Source organism: Borostomias antarcticus, assembly GCF_949987555.1.
Source record: "Borostomias antarcticus genome assembly, contig: scaffold_210, whole genome shotgun sequence".
In the NCBI taxonomy this organism is placed as follows: domain Eukaryota; kingdom Metazoa; phylum Chordata; class Actinopteri; order Stomiiformes; family Stomiidae; genus Borostomias; species Borostomias antarcticus.
Genome location: NW_028176251.1, coordinates 134,270 through 150,000, shown reverse-complemented (window position 1 = coordinate 150,000; position 15,731 = coordinate 134,270). Strand labels below are relative to the sequence as shown.

The following is a 15,731-nucleotide window of genomic DNA, read 5'->3' as shown; positions in this document are numbered from 1 at the left end:
ATCAGCAGACCACGCCTGCCCCCAGTGTAGAGAGAGACCCAGAACACCACCTGGTCCATCAGCAGACCACGCCTGCCCCCAGTGCAGAGAGAGACCCAGAACACCACCTGGTCCATCAGCAGACCACGCCTGCCCCCAGTGTAGAGAGAGACCCAGAACACCACCTGGTCCATCAGCAGACCACGCCTGCCCCCAGTGTAGAGAGAGACCCAGAACACCACCTGGTCCATCAGCAGACCACGCCTGCCCCCAGTGCAGAGAGAGACCCAGAACACCACCTGTACTGCAGCCACCCAGAGAGCAGTACGTTCAGAGAAGTGATGAAACAAGTAAGAGATTCACTTGGTAATCTGCTCTCTAACATGATTTAGATCCTCTCACCATCTGTAGAGCTTTGCCATGAATTCATCAACAAGGTCCAAGGCACTCTTCTTGATTAAAAAGCTTTAATTATCGGCTAGTTCATCTTAGAACAGAATAAAATAAAACAGCCAACATGTTTTGGCCATGGGGCCTTCATCAGGGCGAGTTACAAACTAGAGCAAAAGTCAGTAGAAGGCCTTAATAGGCTAAGCAGGCTGCACCCATGGGTGCGGCCAGTGATCACAATTCTAGACAGCTGTGTAGCTGGGAACTGGATAAATCATGCTGCCCACAGGAGGACATCCTTGTCACATTTACATTACTGACATTTGTTCAACACACAAGAGACTCAATACCTAGACTAGAGAAAAGGACAACAGGAAAATACACAAAATCAACATCACTTGTCCTAGGTTACAGTCACATAATGAGAGAAAATAAGAAAATACATATATAATAATCATAATCAATAACCCTTGTAAGCAGAAGAGAGGACTACCAAATTCCTGAAGGTAGAAGATCTATAGGAAAGAAATCATATCTATAGCATCATTCAGCCCTGGGGAACGCAAAGCCTGTAGTCATATTTGTAGTCATATTTGCTATGAATGTTTGTATTCCTGTCAATCTAATTTCTTGTACTTCCTGTCTCTTCTTAGTTGTTAGAGGTCTCCAAAGAGCCGTAGAGGATCATAAAGCCACTTTGAAGAGGAGGTTTGAACATGTGATTGAGGGAATCATAAAAACAGGGAATGCAACCCTCCTCAACAGCATCTACACTGAGCTCTACATCACAGAGGGACAGAGTCAAGGGGTTAATAATGAACATGAGGTTTGGCAACTTGAGAGAGCATCCAGGAAACAAATCACCAGTGACACACCCATCAACTACAATGACATCTTCAAACCCCTGCCTGGTCAAGAGAGACCCATCAAACCCCTGCCTGGTCAAGAGAGACCCATCAAACCCCTGCCTGGTCAAGAGAGAACCATCAAACCCCTGCCTGGTCAAGAGAGACCCATCAGAACTGTGCTGACTGTGGGCGTCCCTGGTATTGGAAAAACCGTCTGTGTGCAGAAGTCAATCTTAGACTGGGCTGAAGGAAAGGCAAATCAAGATGTGGAAGTCATGTTTGTGCTTCCTTTCCGGGAGCTGAATTTGATTAGACATGTCCGGTACAGTTTACTCCAACTGCTGAATGTTTTCCACCCAGAACTACACATGGAAGATGCAAAGCAACTTGCTGTCTCTAAAGCAACGTTCATCTTTGATGGTCTGGATGAGAGCCGACTGCCCCTAGACTTCAGAAAGAACCAGACCTGCTGTCATGTCACAGAGTCAACCTCAGTGGATGTGCTGCTGACCAACCTCATCCAGGGGAATCTGCTCCCCTCTGCTCTCCTCTGGATAACCTCCCGACCTGCAGCAGCCAATCAGATCCCTTCTGAGTGTGTTGACCGGGTGACAGAGGTACAAGGGTTCAATGACGCACAGAAGGAGGAGTACTTCATGAAGAGAATCAGTGATGAGAACCTGGCCAGAAGAATCTTCTCACACATCAAGACATCAAGGAGCCTCTACATCATGTGTCACATACCAGTCTTCTCTTGGATTTCTTCCACAGTCCTTGAGCACATGCTTAGTACAGAGAAGCAAGGAGAGATGCCCAAGACCTTGACTGAGATGTACACACACTTCCTGCTCATTCAGACGAAGCTGAAGAACCAGAAGTATCAAGGGGAAATCAAGACTGACCAGGAGGAGCTCTTGAGGGCCGACAGGGAAGTTCTCCTGAAGCTGGCAAAGCTGGCGTTTGACCATCTGGAGAAGGGCAACCTCATGTTCTATGAAGAAGACCTGAAAGAGTGTGGCCTCGATGTCCAAGAGGCAGCAGTGTTCTCAGGAGTTTGTACAGCAATCTTCAAAGAAGAGTCAGTGCTTTTTCAGAGGGCAGTCTACTGCTTTGTGCATCTGAGCATTCAGGAGTTTTTCTCAGCGGTCTACATTTACCATTGTTACACAACCAAGAACATGGAGGCACTGGAGCCCTTCCTTAAAAGGAAGACCAAATCTGTGTCCAAGGAGCTGGCTCCGTTTGAGCTACTGAAGAAGCGCTTCCTTGCTGCGTTGCCATGGAGGAGGAGGAGGGAGGAGCCTCCGGATGAGCTGTCTCTGAATAAGCTGCTGAGGGGGGCGGTACGCAAAGCTTTGCAGAGTGAGAATGGACACCTGGACCTTTTTGTCCGCTTCCTCCACGGCCTCTCTCTGGAGTCCAATCAGAGACTCTTACGAGGCCTGCTGCCTCAGATTGAGAGGAGTCCAGAGAGCATCCAGGAAACAAGCAGATTCCTCAAGAACAGGGGAGATGAGGAGAAGAACATCTCCCCAGAGAGGTGCATCAATCTCTTCCAATGCTTGATGGAGATGAATGACCATTCAGTTCAGCAGGACATCCAAGCTTACATGCAGAAGAAGACATCAACCGAACTGACTCCAATACAGTGCTCAGCGCTGGCCTACATGCTGCAGATGTCAGAGGAGGTTCAGGATGAGCTTGACCTGAACAAATACAACACATCACAGGAGGGGCGGAGGAGACTGATCCCAGCTGTGCAGGTCTGCAGAAAGGCTATGTAAGTATTCATCTTTCTATACAATTTGATCAATCTATTTAACCTTGTCTGTCCCATTGACCCAGAGGTATCTTCTGGAAGGGAGCCCTCCAAACAAAACATGATATAAAACTATAAACACAAAAATACAATTATAGATACAAAACACAAAAAGCTGCTACGCAGCGATGAGGCGGGGCCAGGCAATTTCCGACAAGTTTAGGAGCAATAAGCGAGAGAATAGGAGGATAACAAGAAAGTTGACATTCCAATGTTCATTTTGTACATTCGTATCATATCGTAAAACATTTGTAAAACATTTTGATGCATTGTAAACTCGATTTTGATAATTCAACAATCTGGTCAATGACTTTGTGAATTACAGTCTGAAGATCCAGTGTAGCAAGTTTGGTGTTAATTGATTGAAAAATGTGGGATGAGATATGTTTATACATTTTTACAGGTTTTGTTTGCTTTTCTTCATAATTGAACATTAACTTCAGCAGCTGTGTACTCAGTCAGTTGTTAGTCATTGTAATCCTCGGCGGGGTTGGGTAGGGTTGCCAACAGCGATGTCTCCGATTTGTGGAGCTTGCGTTGGATTGTGGGTAATGTAGTTTTCTCTGTATGAAGTGTTGGTTTCAGAGGACAGGATTAAACATATTTTTAAAAATTCAATTTCTGAGATAAAATTCTGAAAAAAATCACACTACATCTTGGATATGTGGCCAATGTTGTCACTTTTTATGAGTATGATCAGACATTGATTTGGCGAGAATTAATATGAACTGTATACAGAACTGTCAACAGTAAAACTTTTTGATGTGCTGTGGGCTCAATTTTTCATATTTCAAAGATCTGTGAGGATCGTTTGGTAAGGACAGTCTGAAGATACAGTATATCAATTTTTGTGTCAATTGAACAAAAAATGTGGGAGGATATAGGTTTGATAGGTTTTACAGTTTATGAAAAAATCGGAGTGATGGACTTCAAAATTCCTGCAAGGTCAGAGCATATGAAAGTTTTGTCTCACTTGGGACTACATTCATGTGGTGGTTTTACAGTGATGGCACCTATGGCTGATTTGTTATGATTTTTGTAAGTTTTAAACTTTAGACTATTGCTGTAGCGCCACCTTCAGCTTTATTGACCTACAATGCAGGTTGAGGACTTTGGTTATAGTACTGGAGCTATGTGCAAAGTTTGGTGATTTTATGTCCACGGGAAGTCAGACTTCAGTATAAGATGGAGAATAATAATAATAATAGTAATAATAATAATAATAATAATATAGGCAAATACAATAGGGTACGCTGCCTGGCCCCTAATAATACAAAAAATCAGATACAAATGAATATAAAATACAATATACAGAATGCACAGTGCTGAGTAAGGTGCTAAACACTTAATGAAAGCAATGATCAGAAAAGATCTGTCCTTTGAATTGGTCCCTGATCTGTCCTTTGAATTGTCCTAATGGACAAAGCTGCCTAATGGACAATTCAAAGCTGCCCTCCTTGTCTCTGTATGTGCACTCTAACCAGAAATGTGTTACTATTCCCTGTTACTTAAACCCCTTACCCCTTACTAAAACAGTTCCCTGTGTTACTAAAACCCCTTACCCCTTACTAAAACAGTTCCCTGTGTTACTAAACCCCCTTACCCCTTACTAAAACAGTTCCCTGTGTTACTAAAACCCCTTACCCCTTACTAAAACAGTTCCCTGTTACTAAAACCCCTTACCCCTTACTAAAACAGTTCCCTGTGTTACTAAAACCCCTTACCCCTTACTAAAACAGTTCCCTGTGTTACTAAAACCCCTTACCCCTTACTTAAACAGTTCCCTGTTACTAAAACCCCTTACCCCTTACTAAAACAGTTCCCTGTGTTACTAAAACCCCTTACCCCTTACTAAAACAGTTCCCTGTGTTACTAAACCCCTTACCCCTTACTGAAACAGTTCCCTGTGTTACTAAACCCCTTACCCCTTACTAAAACAGTTCCCTGTGTTACTAAAACCTCTAACCCCTTACTAAAACAGTTCCCTGTGTTACTAAAACCCCTTACCCCTTACTAAAACAGTTCCCTGTGTTACTAAACCTCTTACCCCTTACTAAAACAGTTCCCTGTGTTACTAAAACCCCTTACCCCTTACTAAAACAAGTCCCTGTGTTACTAAAACCCCTTACCCCTTACTAAAACAGTTCCCTGTGTTACTAAAACCCCTTACCCCTTACTAAAACAGTTCCCTGTGTTACTAAAACCTCTTACCCCTTACTAATACAGTTCCCTGTGTTACTAAACCCCCTTAACCCTTACTAAAACAGTTCCCTGTGTTACTAAAACCTCTTACCCCTTACTAAAACAGTTCCGTGTTACTAAAAACCCCTACCCCTTACTAAAACAGTTCCCTGTGATACTAAAACCCCTTGCCCCTTACTAAAACAGTTCCCTGTGTTACTAAACCTCTTACCCCTTACTAAAACAGTTCCCTGTGTTACTAAAACCCCTTACCCCTTACTAAAACAGTCCCCTGTTACTAAAACCCCTTACCCCTTACTAAAACAGTTCCCTGTGTTACTAAAACCCCTTACCCCTTACTAAAACAAGTCCCTGTGTTACTAAAACCCCTTACCCCTTACTAAAACAGTCCCCTGTTACTAAAACCCCTTACCCCTTACTAAAACAGTTCCCTGTGTTTCTAAACCCCTTGCCCCTTACTAAAACAGTTCCCTGTCACTAAAACCCCTTACCCCTTACTAAAACAAGTCCATGTGTTACTAAAACCCCATACCCCTTACTAAAACAAGTCCATGTGTTACTAAACCCTCTTACCCCTTACTAAAACAGTTCCCTGTGTTACTAAAACCCCTTACCCCTTACTAAAACAGTTCCGTGTTACTAAAACCCCCTACCCCTTACTAAAACAGTTCCCTGTGTTACTAAAACCCCTTACCCCTTACTAAAACAGTTCCCTGTGTTACTAAACCCCCTTACCCCTTCTAAAACAGTTCCCTGTGTTACTAAAACCTCTTACCCCTTACTAAAACAGTTCCGTGTTACTAAAACCCCTTACCCCTTACTAAAACAGTTCCCTGTGTTACTAAAACCCCTTGCCCCTTACTAAAACAGTTCCCTGTGTTACTAAACCTCTTACCCCTTACTAAAACAGTTCCCTGTGTTACTAAAACCCCTTACCCCTTACTAAAACAGTCCCCTGTTACTAAAACCCCTTACCCCTTACTAAAACAGTTCCCTGTGTTACTAAAACCCCTTACCCCTTACTAAAACAAGTCCCTGTGTTACTAAAACCCCTTACCCCTTACTAAAACAGTCCCCTGTTACTAAAACCCCTTACCCCTTACTAAAACAGTTCCCTGTGTTTCTAAACCCCTTACCCCTTACTAAAACAAGTCCCTGTGTTACTAAACCCCTTACCCCTTACTTAAACAGTTCCCTGTCACTAAAAACCCTTACCCCTTACTAAAACAGTTCCCTATGTTACTAAAACCCCTTACCCCTTACTAAAACAGTCCCCTGTTACTAAAACCCCTTACCCCTTACTAAAACAGTTCCCTGTGTTTCTAAACCCCCTTACCCCTTACTAAAACAGTTCCCTGTGTTACTAAACCCCCTTACTCCTTACTAAAACAGTCCCCTGTTACTAAAACCCCTTACCCCTTACTAAAACAGTTCCCTGTGTTTCTAAACCCCTTACCCCTTACTAAAACAAGTCCCTGTGTTACTAAACCCCCTTACCCCTTACTAAAACAGTTCCCTGTTACTAAAACCCCTTACCCCTTACTAAAACAGTTCCCTGTGTTACTAAAACCCCTTACCCCTTACTAAAACAGGTCCCTGTGTTACTAAAACCCCTTACCCCTTACTAAAACAATTCCCTGTGTTACTAAAACCCCTTAATAAAACAGTTCCCTGTGTTACTAAAACCCCTTACCCCTTACTAAAACAGTTCCCTGTGTTACTAAACCCCTTACCCCTTACTAAAACAGTTCCCTGTGTTACTAAAACCCCTTACCCCTTACTAAAACAGTTCCCTGTGTTACTAAAACCCCTTACCCCTTACTAAAACAGGTCCCTGTGTTACTAAAACCTCTTACCCCTTACTAAAACAGTTCCCTGTGTTACTAAACCCCTTACCCCTTACTAAAACAGTTCCCTGTGTTACTAAAACCCCTTACCCCTTACTAAAACAGTTCCCTGTGTTACTAAAACCCCTTACCCCTTACTAAAACAGTTCCCTGTGTTACTAAAACCCCTTACCCCTTACTAAAACAGGTCCCTGTGTTACTAAAACCTCTTACCCCTTACTAAAACAGTTCCCTGTGTTACTAAAACCCCTTACCCCTTACTAAAACAGTTCCCTGTGTTACTAAAACCCCTTACCCCTTACTAAAACAATTCCCTGTGTTACTAAAACCCCTTACTAAAACAGTTCCCTGTGTTACTAAAACCCCTTACCCCTTACTAAAACAGTTCCCTGTGTTACTAAACCCCTTACCCCTTACTAAAACAGTTCCCTGTGTTACTAAAACCCCTTACCCCTTACTAAAACAGGTCCCTGTGTTACTAAACCCCATTGAAATGATCTCATCTTCACTACTTTGTCCCTCATCCATCTACAATATTTACCACCATTCTGAATTTATGACTGGATGAACCACAGTTAAGTTACAAACACAATTTACTATACATATAAAGAGTACTCGCCTATGCTCTACAGCATGATATTTTAGGCAGAGTACTTTTCTCGCCGTCAGCTAGAAATATTTCTGTCTGCTTAATGCAGCTCCTTAAAGCCTCTGGAAACTTGGCTTGAAATAGTAAAAATGCATATATGATAGCAAATGTGTCTCTTTAAGCATCCAAAAACGGCTCATTTTGCTCTCTAGACCATTTCTCAGGAATGTGTAGGCGTGTCAGACAGGGTTTCCGTTAGAGAAAATCGGTACCGGTCAATGTGTCCGGGAAGATTAGACTTTTCCGGACAAACTGGAGAAATTCCGGTCATTATATTATAATATAATATTAGGCCTATTATACAGATGTGGGAAGTTAGAAATGTCACATGCTGCAGCATTTCACGTCGCGGTATTTGGCAGGGAAATCCCGTTGGAAATCTCGTGGGATTTCAGACGGGTGTTATTTCGTTTTAGTGATGCACCACCGCCAGGTGGCGTCTTTGAGTAGATTTAGCAGGCTGGGCTCTGTTTTTCTCCTATAGTCTACGAATGAAGCATCATTAAGTTTCACATTCTTTAATTTAAATGCTCTGTTGTAAAGCACTTTGAGCTGAATTTATCTGTATGAAAGGTGCTATACAAATAACGTTTAATTGTTATTATTACCTTGTTCTCAAACACATGTTTTCGCCATCTGGATGTAATTTAATTATTACGAACACCTATATCTAGGCCTACAGTAGCCTATCTATCTCGGTAACTGACGTCGGGTCAAGACGTGGTGGCTGTTAGGTCAAATGCGCAAAATAACAGTATTGTAAATATATTTGTTAGTAAAGATGTGGTGAACGTGGGGGTTTTGCGTTTTGTTTCTGGAACGCATTCAACTGGTAGGCTACTTGTAAAACCCGGAAGTAAATTTGAAGACGGGGCACCAGCTAATGTAGCCAAGTCTGAGCGCAGTAGGCTATATGGCTTCAGCACGATACAAAGAAAAAATAAGCTTGATCGACTTGTGGATCCATACAAAATTGACATAGTCGCCATGAGTAAAGATCACTCATTGCCAATCATATCCGGACATTAACTATCTTGTGCATAGATAGCGGCAGGTTTGACAGTGAGTGCCTTCACATGCACAATATACACAATATTTTGTTATTTGAATGATCTTGAATATATATATATACTCAAGATCATTCAAATAAGAAAATATCGTGTATGTTTTTATTTATTTATACCGGCCGCCAGTCGTTCCATGAACGGCTATAGGGAATGCGCAGTTTCGCGCTGGCTACAGCCTATTATATGCACAGTTTCGCGCTACGTAGGCTATTATAAATAAGTATTATTCATTGGGAATAGCTTGGACTCGCTGGGGACTGGTGGAGAGACGCAGAGCCTCCCCAGACGCGACATCCTCCAGTTGGCTGAAGAGCTGCGCGCTCTGGCGTCCAGACATCCACCTGCGGCGCCCCTCGCAGTGTCCACAGAAGAATACCCCCACCAAAATACCTGCATGGTGAAGACAAGCTGCAGAACTGTCTACCAATGCATGAAGTGCACCTAGCTGTCTGTGAGAGGCTATAGCAGAGGATATGTGCGAAGTGTATTTGAGCTGCCGTCTCAACCGTGCGTAAGAGCAGAGCGCATCATATAGCTACAACTAGTAGCCCATAGCCATTAAAACGGCTTATTGTTTTATTCATATATCAACTAGATAATTCGATAATAATGAGTAGCCTAGTAGGCTATAAAATGAATTCAATAGGGCAAGCCTTAAGTTGTAGCCTAGGCTACAGTACAATCACAAGACGCATAGGCCTAGCCTATCGTAAAAAGCGTTGCGTTCTCATAGGCCTATATTAACTTAGATAATTATTAATTATGCTCAGGTCATAATGTCCGTTGAAAATAATTCCCTCTAAGCAGAATTTGAATTGTATTAAAATAGGAAATGATTCCTTCTAGGTCTATATAAAAAAAAACATTTTTCTAATGTGTAGCCTATAGGCGATGAACAAAACAGCCACAATGTAGCCTGCTTAGCGAGCGAGAGGGCAGTCTACCATAAAGTGTATAACCATAATGTAATATATCTAGACGACATGCATTGTGGTATTTCTTTATATAGCCAATTGTTTCTCAATAAACAGTTATGTCATCCTCTGAGTCCGAATGTAGGCTAATAGACCGGCAGCTCTAAATGCCTTCCCAATCAATGAGACATGGTTGTAAAAATGATGTTTTATTGATGAAAAGGGTAAAACTGAAGAGTCATTGCATTGATCAATGCAGTCCGCTACCAGCAAACACTGAAAATACAGGTCCTCCAGCGAACCTGGACTAGACTATTGTAACCCCCCCCCCCCCCCAAATTCTTTTATATTCAAATAAACTGGATGAACCGGTTTCCTAGCCCTGGATCGTGGGGAGGGGGGTAGCCTGCGTTAGCGGGTGCTTTGCCATGACCGGCCATTGAATTCGCTAGTTTGATTGATAGATGGATTAACGTCCAAAGTAGATTGTGCAAGTATTGTATAGGCCCATGTGTAAGAGATGAATGGCTGTAACCATGAACTCAGCCAGAGGTAGGCCCTACTGTAGATTATCAGCATTATCACCAGTCTCAATTTATGTCTCAATTTATGTGTTGCCATTCATTTAAACCACCATCTCATCTAGACTACTTCTGTTGCTGCATTTTTACATTTATGCTTTCATGATTTTAGAGCGCAATAAACATTTTCCAGGATTCCAAAAAGTCCATCCATTCATCCAACTTTGTTCTGAGCGCAGCGCAGGCTGGTATCTACTGTCAAGGCTCACGACTGATGCACTCCCTTAACACGGAGTGTTTCTGGAACGCATTCAACTGGTAGGCTACTTGTAAACCCCGGAAGTAAATTTGAAGACGGGGCACCAGCTAATGTAGCCAAGTCTGAGCGCAGTAGGCTATATGGCTTCAGCACGATACAAAGAAAAAATAAGCTTGATCGACTTGTGGATCCATACAAAATTGACATAGTCGCCATGAGTAAAGATCACTCATTGCCAATCATATCCGGACATTAACTATCTTGTGCATAGATAGCGGCAGGTTTGACAGTGAGTGCCTTCACATGCACAATATACACAATATTTTGTTATTTGAATGATCTTGAATATATATATACTCAAGATCATTCAAATAAGAAAATATCGTGTATGTTTTTATTTATTTATACCGGCCGCCAGTCGTTCCATGAACGGCTATAGGGAATGCGCAGTTTCGCGCTGGCTACAGCCTATTATATGCACAGTTTCGCGCTACGTAGGCTATTATAAATAAGTATTATTCATTGGGAATAGCTTGGACTCGCTGGGGACTGGTGGAGAGACGCAGAGCCTCCCCAGACGCGACATCCTCCAGTTGGCTGAAGAGCTGCGCGCTCTGGCCTCCAAACAGCCACCGGCTGCGCCCCTCGCAGTGTCCACAGAAGAATACCCCCACCAAAATACCTGCATGGTGAAGACAAGCTGCACTGTCTACCAATGCATGAAGTGCACCTAGCTGTCTGTGAGATGCTATAGCAGAGGATATGTGCGAAGTGTATTTGAGCTGCCGCCTCAACCGTGCGTAAGAGCAGAGCGCATCATATAGCTACAACTAGTAGCCCATAGCCATTAAAACGGCTTATTGTTTTATTCATATATCAACTAGATAATTCGATAATAATGAGTAGCCTAGTAGGCTATAAAATGAATTCAATAGGGCAAGCCTTAAGTTGTAGCCTAGGCTACAGAACAATCACAAGACGCATAGGCCTAGCCTATCGTAAAAAGCGTTGCGTTCTCATAGGCCTATATTAACTTAGATAATTATTCATTATGCTCAGGTCATAATGTCCGTTGAAAATAATTCCCTCTAAGCAGAATTTGAATTGTATTAAAATAGGAAATGATTCCTTCTAGGTCTATATAAAAAAAAAAAAAATTCTAATGTGTAGCCTATAGGCGATGAACAAAACAGCCACAATGTAGCCTGCTTAGCGAGCGAGAGGGCAGTCTACCATAAAGTGTATAACCATAATGTAATATATCTAGACTACATGCATTGTGGTATTTCTTTATATAGCCAATTGTTTCTCAATAAACAGTTATGTCATCCTCTGAGTCCGAATGTAGGCTAATAGACCGGCAGCTCTAAATGCCTTCCCAATCAATGAGACATGGTTGTAAAAATGATGTTTTATTGATGAAAAGGGTAAAACTGAAGAGTCATTGCATTGATCGATGCAGTCCGCTACCAGCAAACACTGAAAATACAGGTCCTCCAGCGAACCTGGACTAGACTATTGTAACCCCCCCCCCCCCCCCCAAATTCTTTTATATTCAAATAAACTGGATGAACCGGTTTCCTAGCCCTGGATCGTGGTAGCGGGTGCTTTGCCATGACCGGCCATTGAATTCGCTAGTTTGATTGATAGATGGATTCACGTCCAAAGTAGATTGTGCAAGTATTGTATAGGCCCATGTGTAAGAGATGAATGGCTGTAACCATGAACTCAGCCAGAGGTAGGCCCTACTGTAGATTATCAGCATTATCACCAGTCTCAATTTATGTCTCAATTTATGTGTTGCCATTCATTAAAACCACCATCTCATCTAGACTACTTCTGTTGCTGCATTTTTACATTTATGCTTTCATGATTTTAGAGCGCAATAAACATTTTCCAGGATTCCAAAAAGTCCATCCATTCATCCAACTTTGTTCTGAGCGCAGCGCAGGCTGGTATCTACTGTCAAGGCTCACGACTGATGCACTCCCTTAACACGTCTCTTCCCAGGCCATCAAGATAATTTCAATATGAAAGACCTTGGGATTCCAGGAGTCAAGGCCGTTTCAGACGGGGAGCGACATTCCGCCTGCGTTCTCACTCGGATCAGCGGGGGACGCACGCGTCCTGTGCGCAGCGGGGCAAGCTGACTACAATTCAGCTCTTGTCGTGGGCGGGCGCGCAGCCTAGTTCCATATGAGAACACTCCTCGGTCCAATTCCGTATAGTAGATCAGCCTGTGTACTTTCAACGAATGTATTATTAGACATAATATCATAATAATATATAAAGCCTTCAACGACCTCCTGCTGCCTGCCTGATGGTCTCAGGGCTAAAGAGACCGCGCGATCATTCCTCTAGCTGCTTTGCTGCTAATGCGAGTTCGTCTCCGTTCCTGCCCGAGAAACAGAAGTTGAACTTATAGCATCAAAATAGCTACAGGAATCAACGTTGTAAAGTTAGCTATCTGCTTTTTAGCCACCGACAGCTACCGTTAATATTATGGAAGCTGCTGTCGTGAGCTAACGTGCTATCACGGTCTTATCGTGCAGCTTCACAGCCTGCTATTAGCAGACAGCATTAAGTTGACAAAATCACACTTGCACATCATTAGAATTCCAACCATTTATATGGGATTTATCATTCAACTAAACATGGAACCTGAATACTACCTGATATTTCAACCTGCTGCCATCAGTGATCGGCGCGTCTGCTTGTTTGAGTCATGAATATCTTACGCAGTTACATTCCATGTAGTGTCCCAAAACTGTTAAATCATTCCCCATGTAGTTCACTATGAGTCGCACTCAATACATCCATGGTAATAGGGAGGGAGTGAGTGAACCATTTCAAACACATCTCTGGTCATCTCCGTTAGCCATCTTACTCGTCCTGATGCCATGTTCCATATGAAAACACTCAGCCTAATGTATTAAACTTCTACTTGTCCCGACAGTTAACAGATATAGACCCGGCTACAGTTACAGAGATAGAAACTATAAATAGATAGGCTTTGTTCGTAATAATTAAATTACACAACCAGACAGACAACAAGGAGTTTGAGAACGGTAGGCTCATCTAATGTGCGAGCCAGCAATGGGTCAATGAGTGGTATTACTGCGCCCCTATGGGCAGGCGAGCGGTGGTGCGGAATGACGTAAAGCGCCTGTTAGAATACCGCGGGTCAAGTTACATTCTTATGTTCCCACATCTGTAGGTGTTTGTCGCGGTGATTGGCCGTTGTGTAGCTTATATATGGCATTTATTGTCTTATTTCGCATCCGTATGATTAAATGTGTGATAGGCTGTCATGATTCCATGCGCTAGGCCTATAGCCTATGTAATTGCACAGCCACAAAAATAGTCACCTTTGAATTGCGACTGTAGCCTAGAACATGAATGTTTATTTCAATTCATGAATCGGATTTGCGGATGCTCTTTCCAGCTCAAACAACTGATAGGCGGGCTGGGCTAAATACAGAAATGACACAATACATGTCTTGATATATAACATTTTATTTAAAAGTGCAAGAGGTTAGGCAACATGTAGGCTTCTCGTAACATTTTATTTTAAGGCCTGCGGCTGCGCTGATTGGAATTCATAGGCTAGGCCTATAGTCTAATTTCGGCCTTTTATCAGATAGGCTAAAATAGAACAAAACTCTGAAAATAAATATACTGTAGCCTACTTAAATAAAGTGTAAGAACTTACAACGTGCATAGGCTAATTTCCATTCGATATTAATAGGAATTTCCATTTTCGCCTCAAGCTCCGTACCCTGATCAGGCTCTCTCTCGCTTGGTGGCCCGCTAGCCTATAGGCAGGTTTATCTATGGTGGCCCGCTAGCCTATAGGCAGGTTTATCTATGGGCCCGCTAGCCTATAGACAGGTTTATCTATGGGCCCGCTAGCCTATAGGCAGGTTTATCTATGGGCCTGCTAGCCTATAGACAGGTTTATCTATGGTGGCCCACTAGCCTATAGACAGGTTTATCTATGGTGGCCCACTAGCCTATAGGCAGGTTTATCTATGGGCCCGCTAGCCTATAGACAGGTTTATCTATGGGCCCGCTAGCCTATAGGCAGGTTTATCTATGGGCCCGCTAGCCTATAGGCAGGTTTATCTATGGGCCCGCTAGCCTATAGACAGGTTTATCTATGGTGGCCCGCTAGCCTATAGGCAGGTTTATCTATGGGCCCGCTAGCCTATAGGCAGGTTTATCTATGGGCCCGCTAGCCTATAGGCAGGTTTATCTATGGGCCCGCTAGCCTATAGGCAGGTTTATCTATGGTGGCCTGCTAGCCTATAGGCAGGTTTATCTATGGTGGCCTGCTAGCCTATAGGCAGGTTTATCTATGGTGGCCCACTAGCCTATAGGCAGGTTTATCTATGGGCCCGCTAGCCTATAGGCAGGTTTATCTATGGGCCCGCTAGCCTATAGGCAGGTTTATCTATGGTGGCCTGCTAGCCTATAGGCAGGTTTATCTATGGTGGCCCGCTAGCCTATAGGCAGGTTTATCTATGGGCCCGCTAGCCTATAGACAGGTTTATCTACGGTGGCCCGCTAGCCTATAGACAGGTTTATCTATGGTGGCCCGTTAGCCTATAGACAGGTTTATCTATGGTGACCTGCTAGCCTATAGGCAGGTTTATCTATGGTGGCCCGTTAGCCTATAGGCAGGTTTATCTATGGTGGCCCGCTAGCCTATAGGCAGGTTTATCTATGGTGGCCCGCTAGCCTATAGGCAGGTTTATCTATGGTGGCCCACTAGCCTATAGGCAGGTTTATCTATGGTGGCCCGCTAGCCTATAGACAGGTTTATCTATGGGCCCGCTAGCCTATAGACAAGTTTATCTATGGTGGCCTGCTAGCCTATAGGCAGGTTTATCTATGGGCCCGCTAGCCTATAGACAGGTTTATCTATGGGCCCGCTAGCCTATAGACAGGTTTATCTATGGTGGCCTGCTAGCCTATAGACAGGTTTATCTATGGTGGCCCGCTAGCCTATAGGCAGGTTTATCTATGGTGGCCTGCTAGCCTATAGGCAGGTTTATCTATGGTGGCCCGCTAGCCTATAGGCAGGTTTATCTTACGGCTGTTTTTTCATCGCATAGGCCTACTAGTCAATAGCCTACACACAAAATTAATTGGCCTATTCGTTTTTTTTTTATTCAAAAGGAATCATAATATATGGAAATGTAATTTTAGCCTATTGTAGGCCTAATACAATTAT

The 15,731-nt window shown here is 43.1% G+C and overlaps 1 protein-coding gene across 1 annotated transcript in view; it reads left to right on the top strand.

The window, feature by feature from the left end:
- Positions 1-1,256: 1,256 nt before the first annotated feature.
- LOC311328680 (NLR family CARD domain-containing protein 3-like) overlaps positions 1,257-15,731 on the top strand; it is a gene marked incomplete at both ends in the record, with an annotated part of 49,308 nt that continues 34,833 nt past the window's right edge. Inside the window, 2 exons of the mRNA XM_084462617.1 lie at positions 1,257-1,280; positions 1,349-2,997. Coding sequence (XP_084318743.1) covers positions 1,257-1,280; positions 1,349-2,997 — 1,673 coding nt within the window. The remainder of the gene's footprint in view (positions 1,281-1,348; positions 2,998-15,731) is intronic.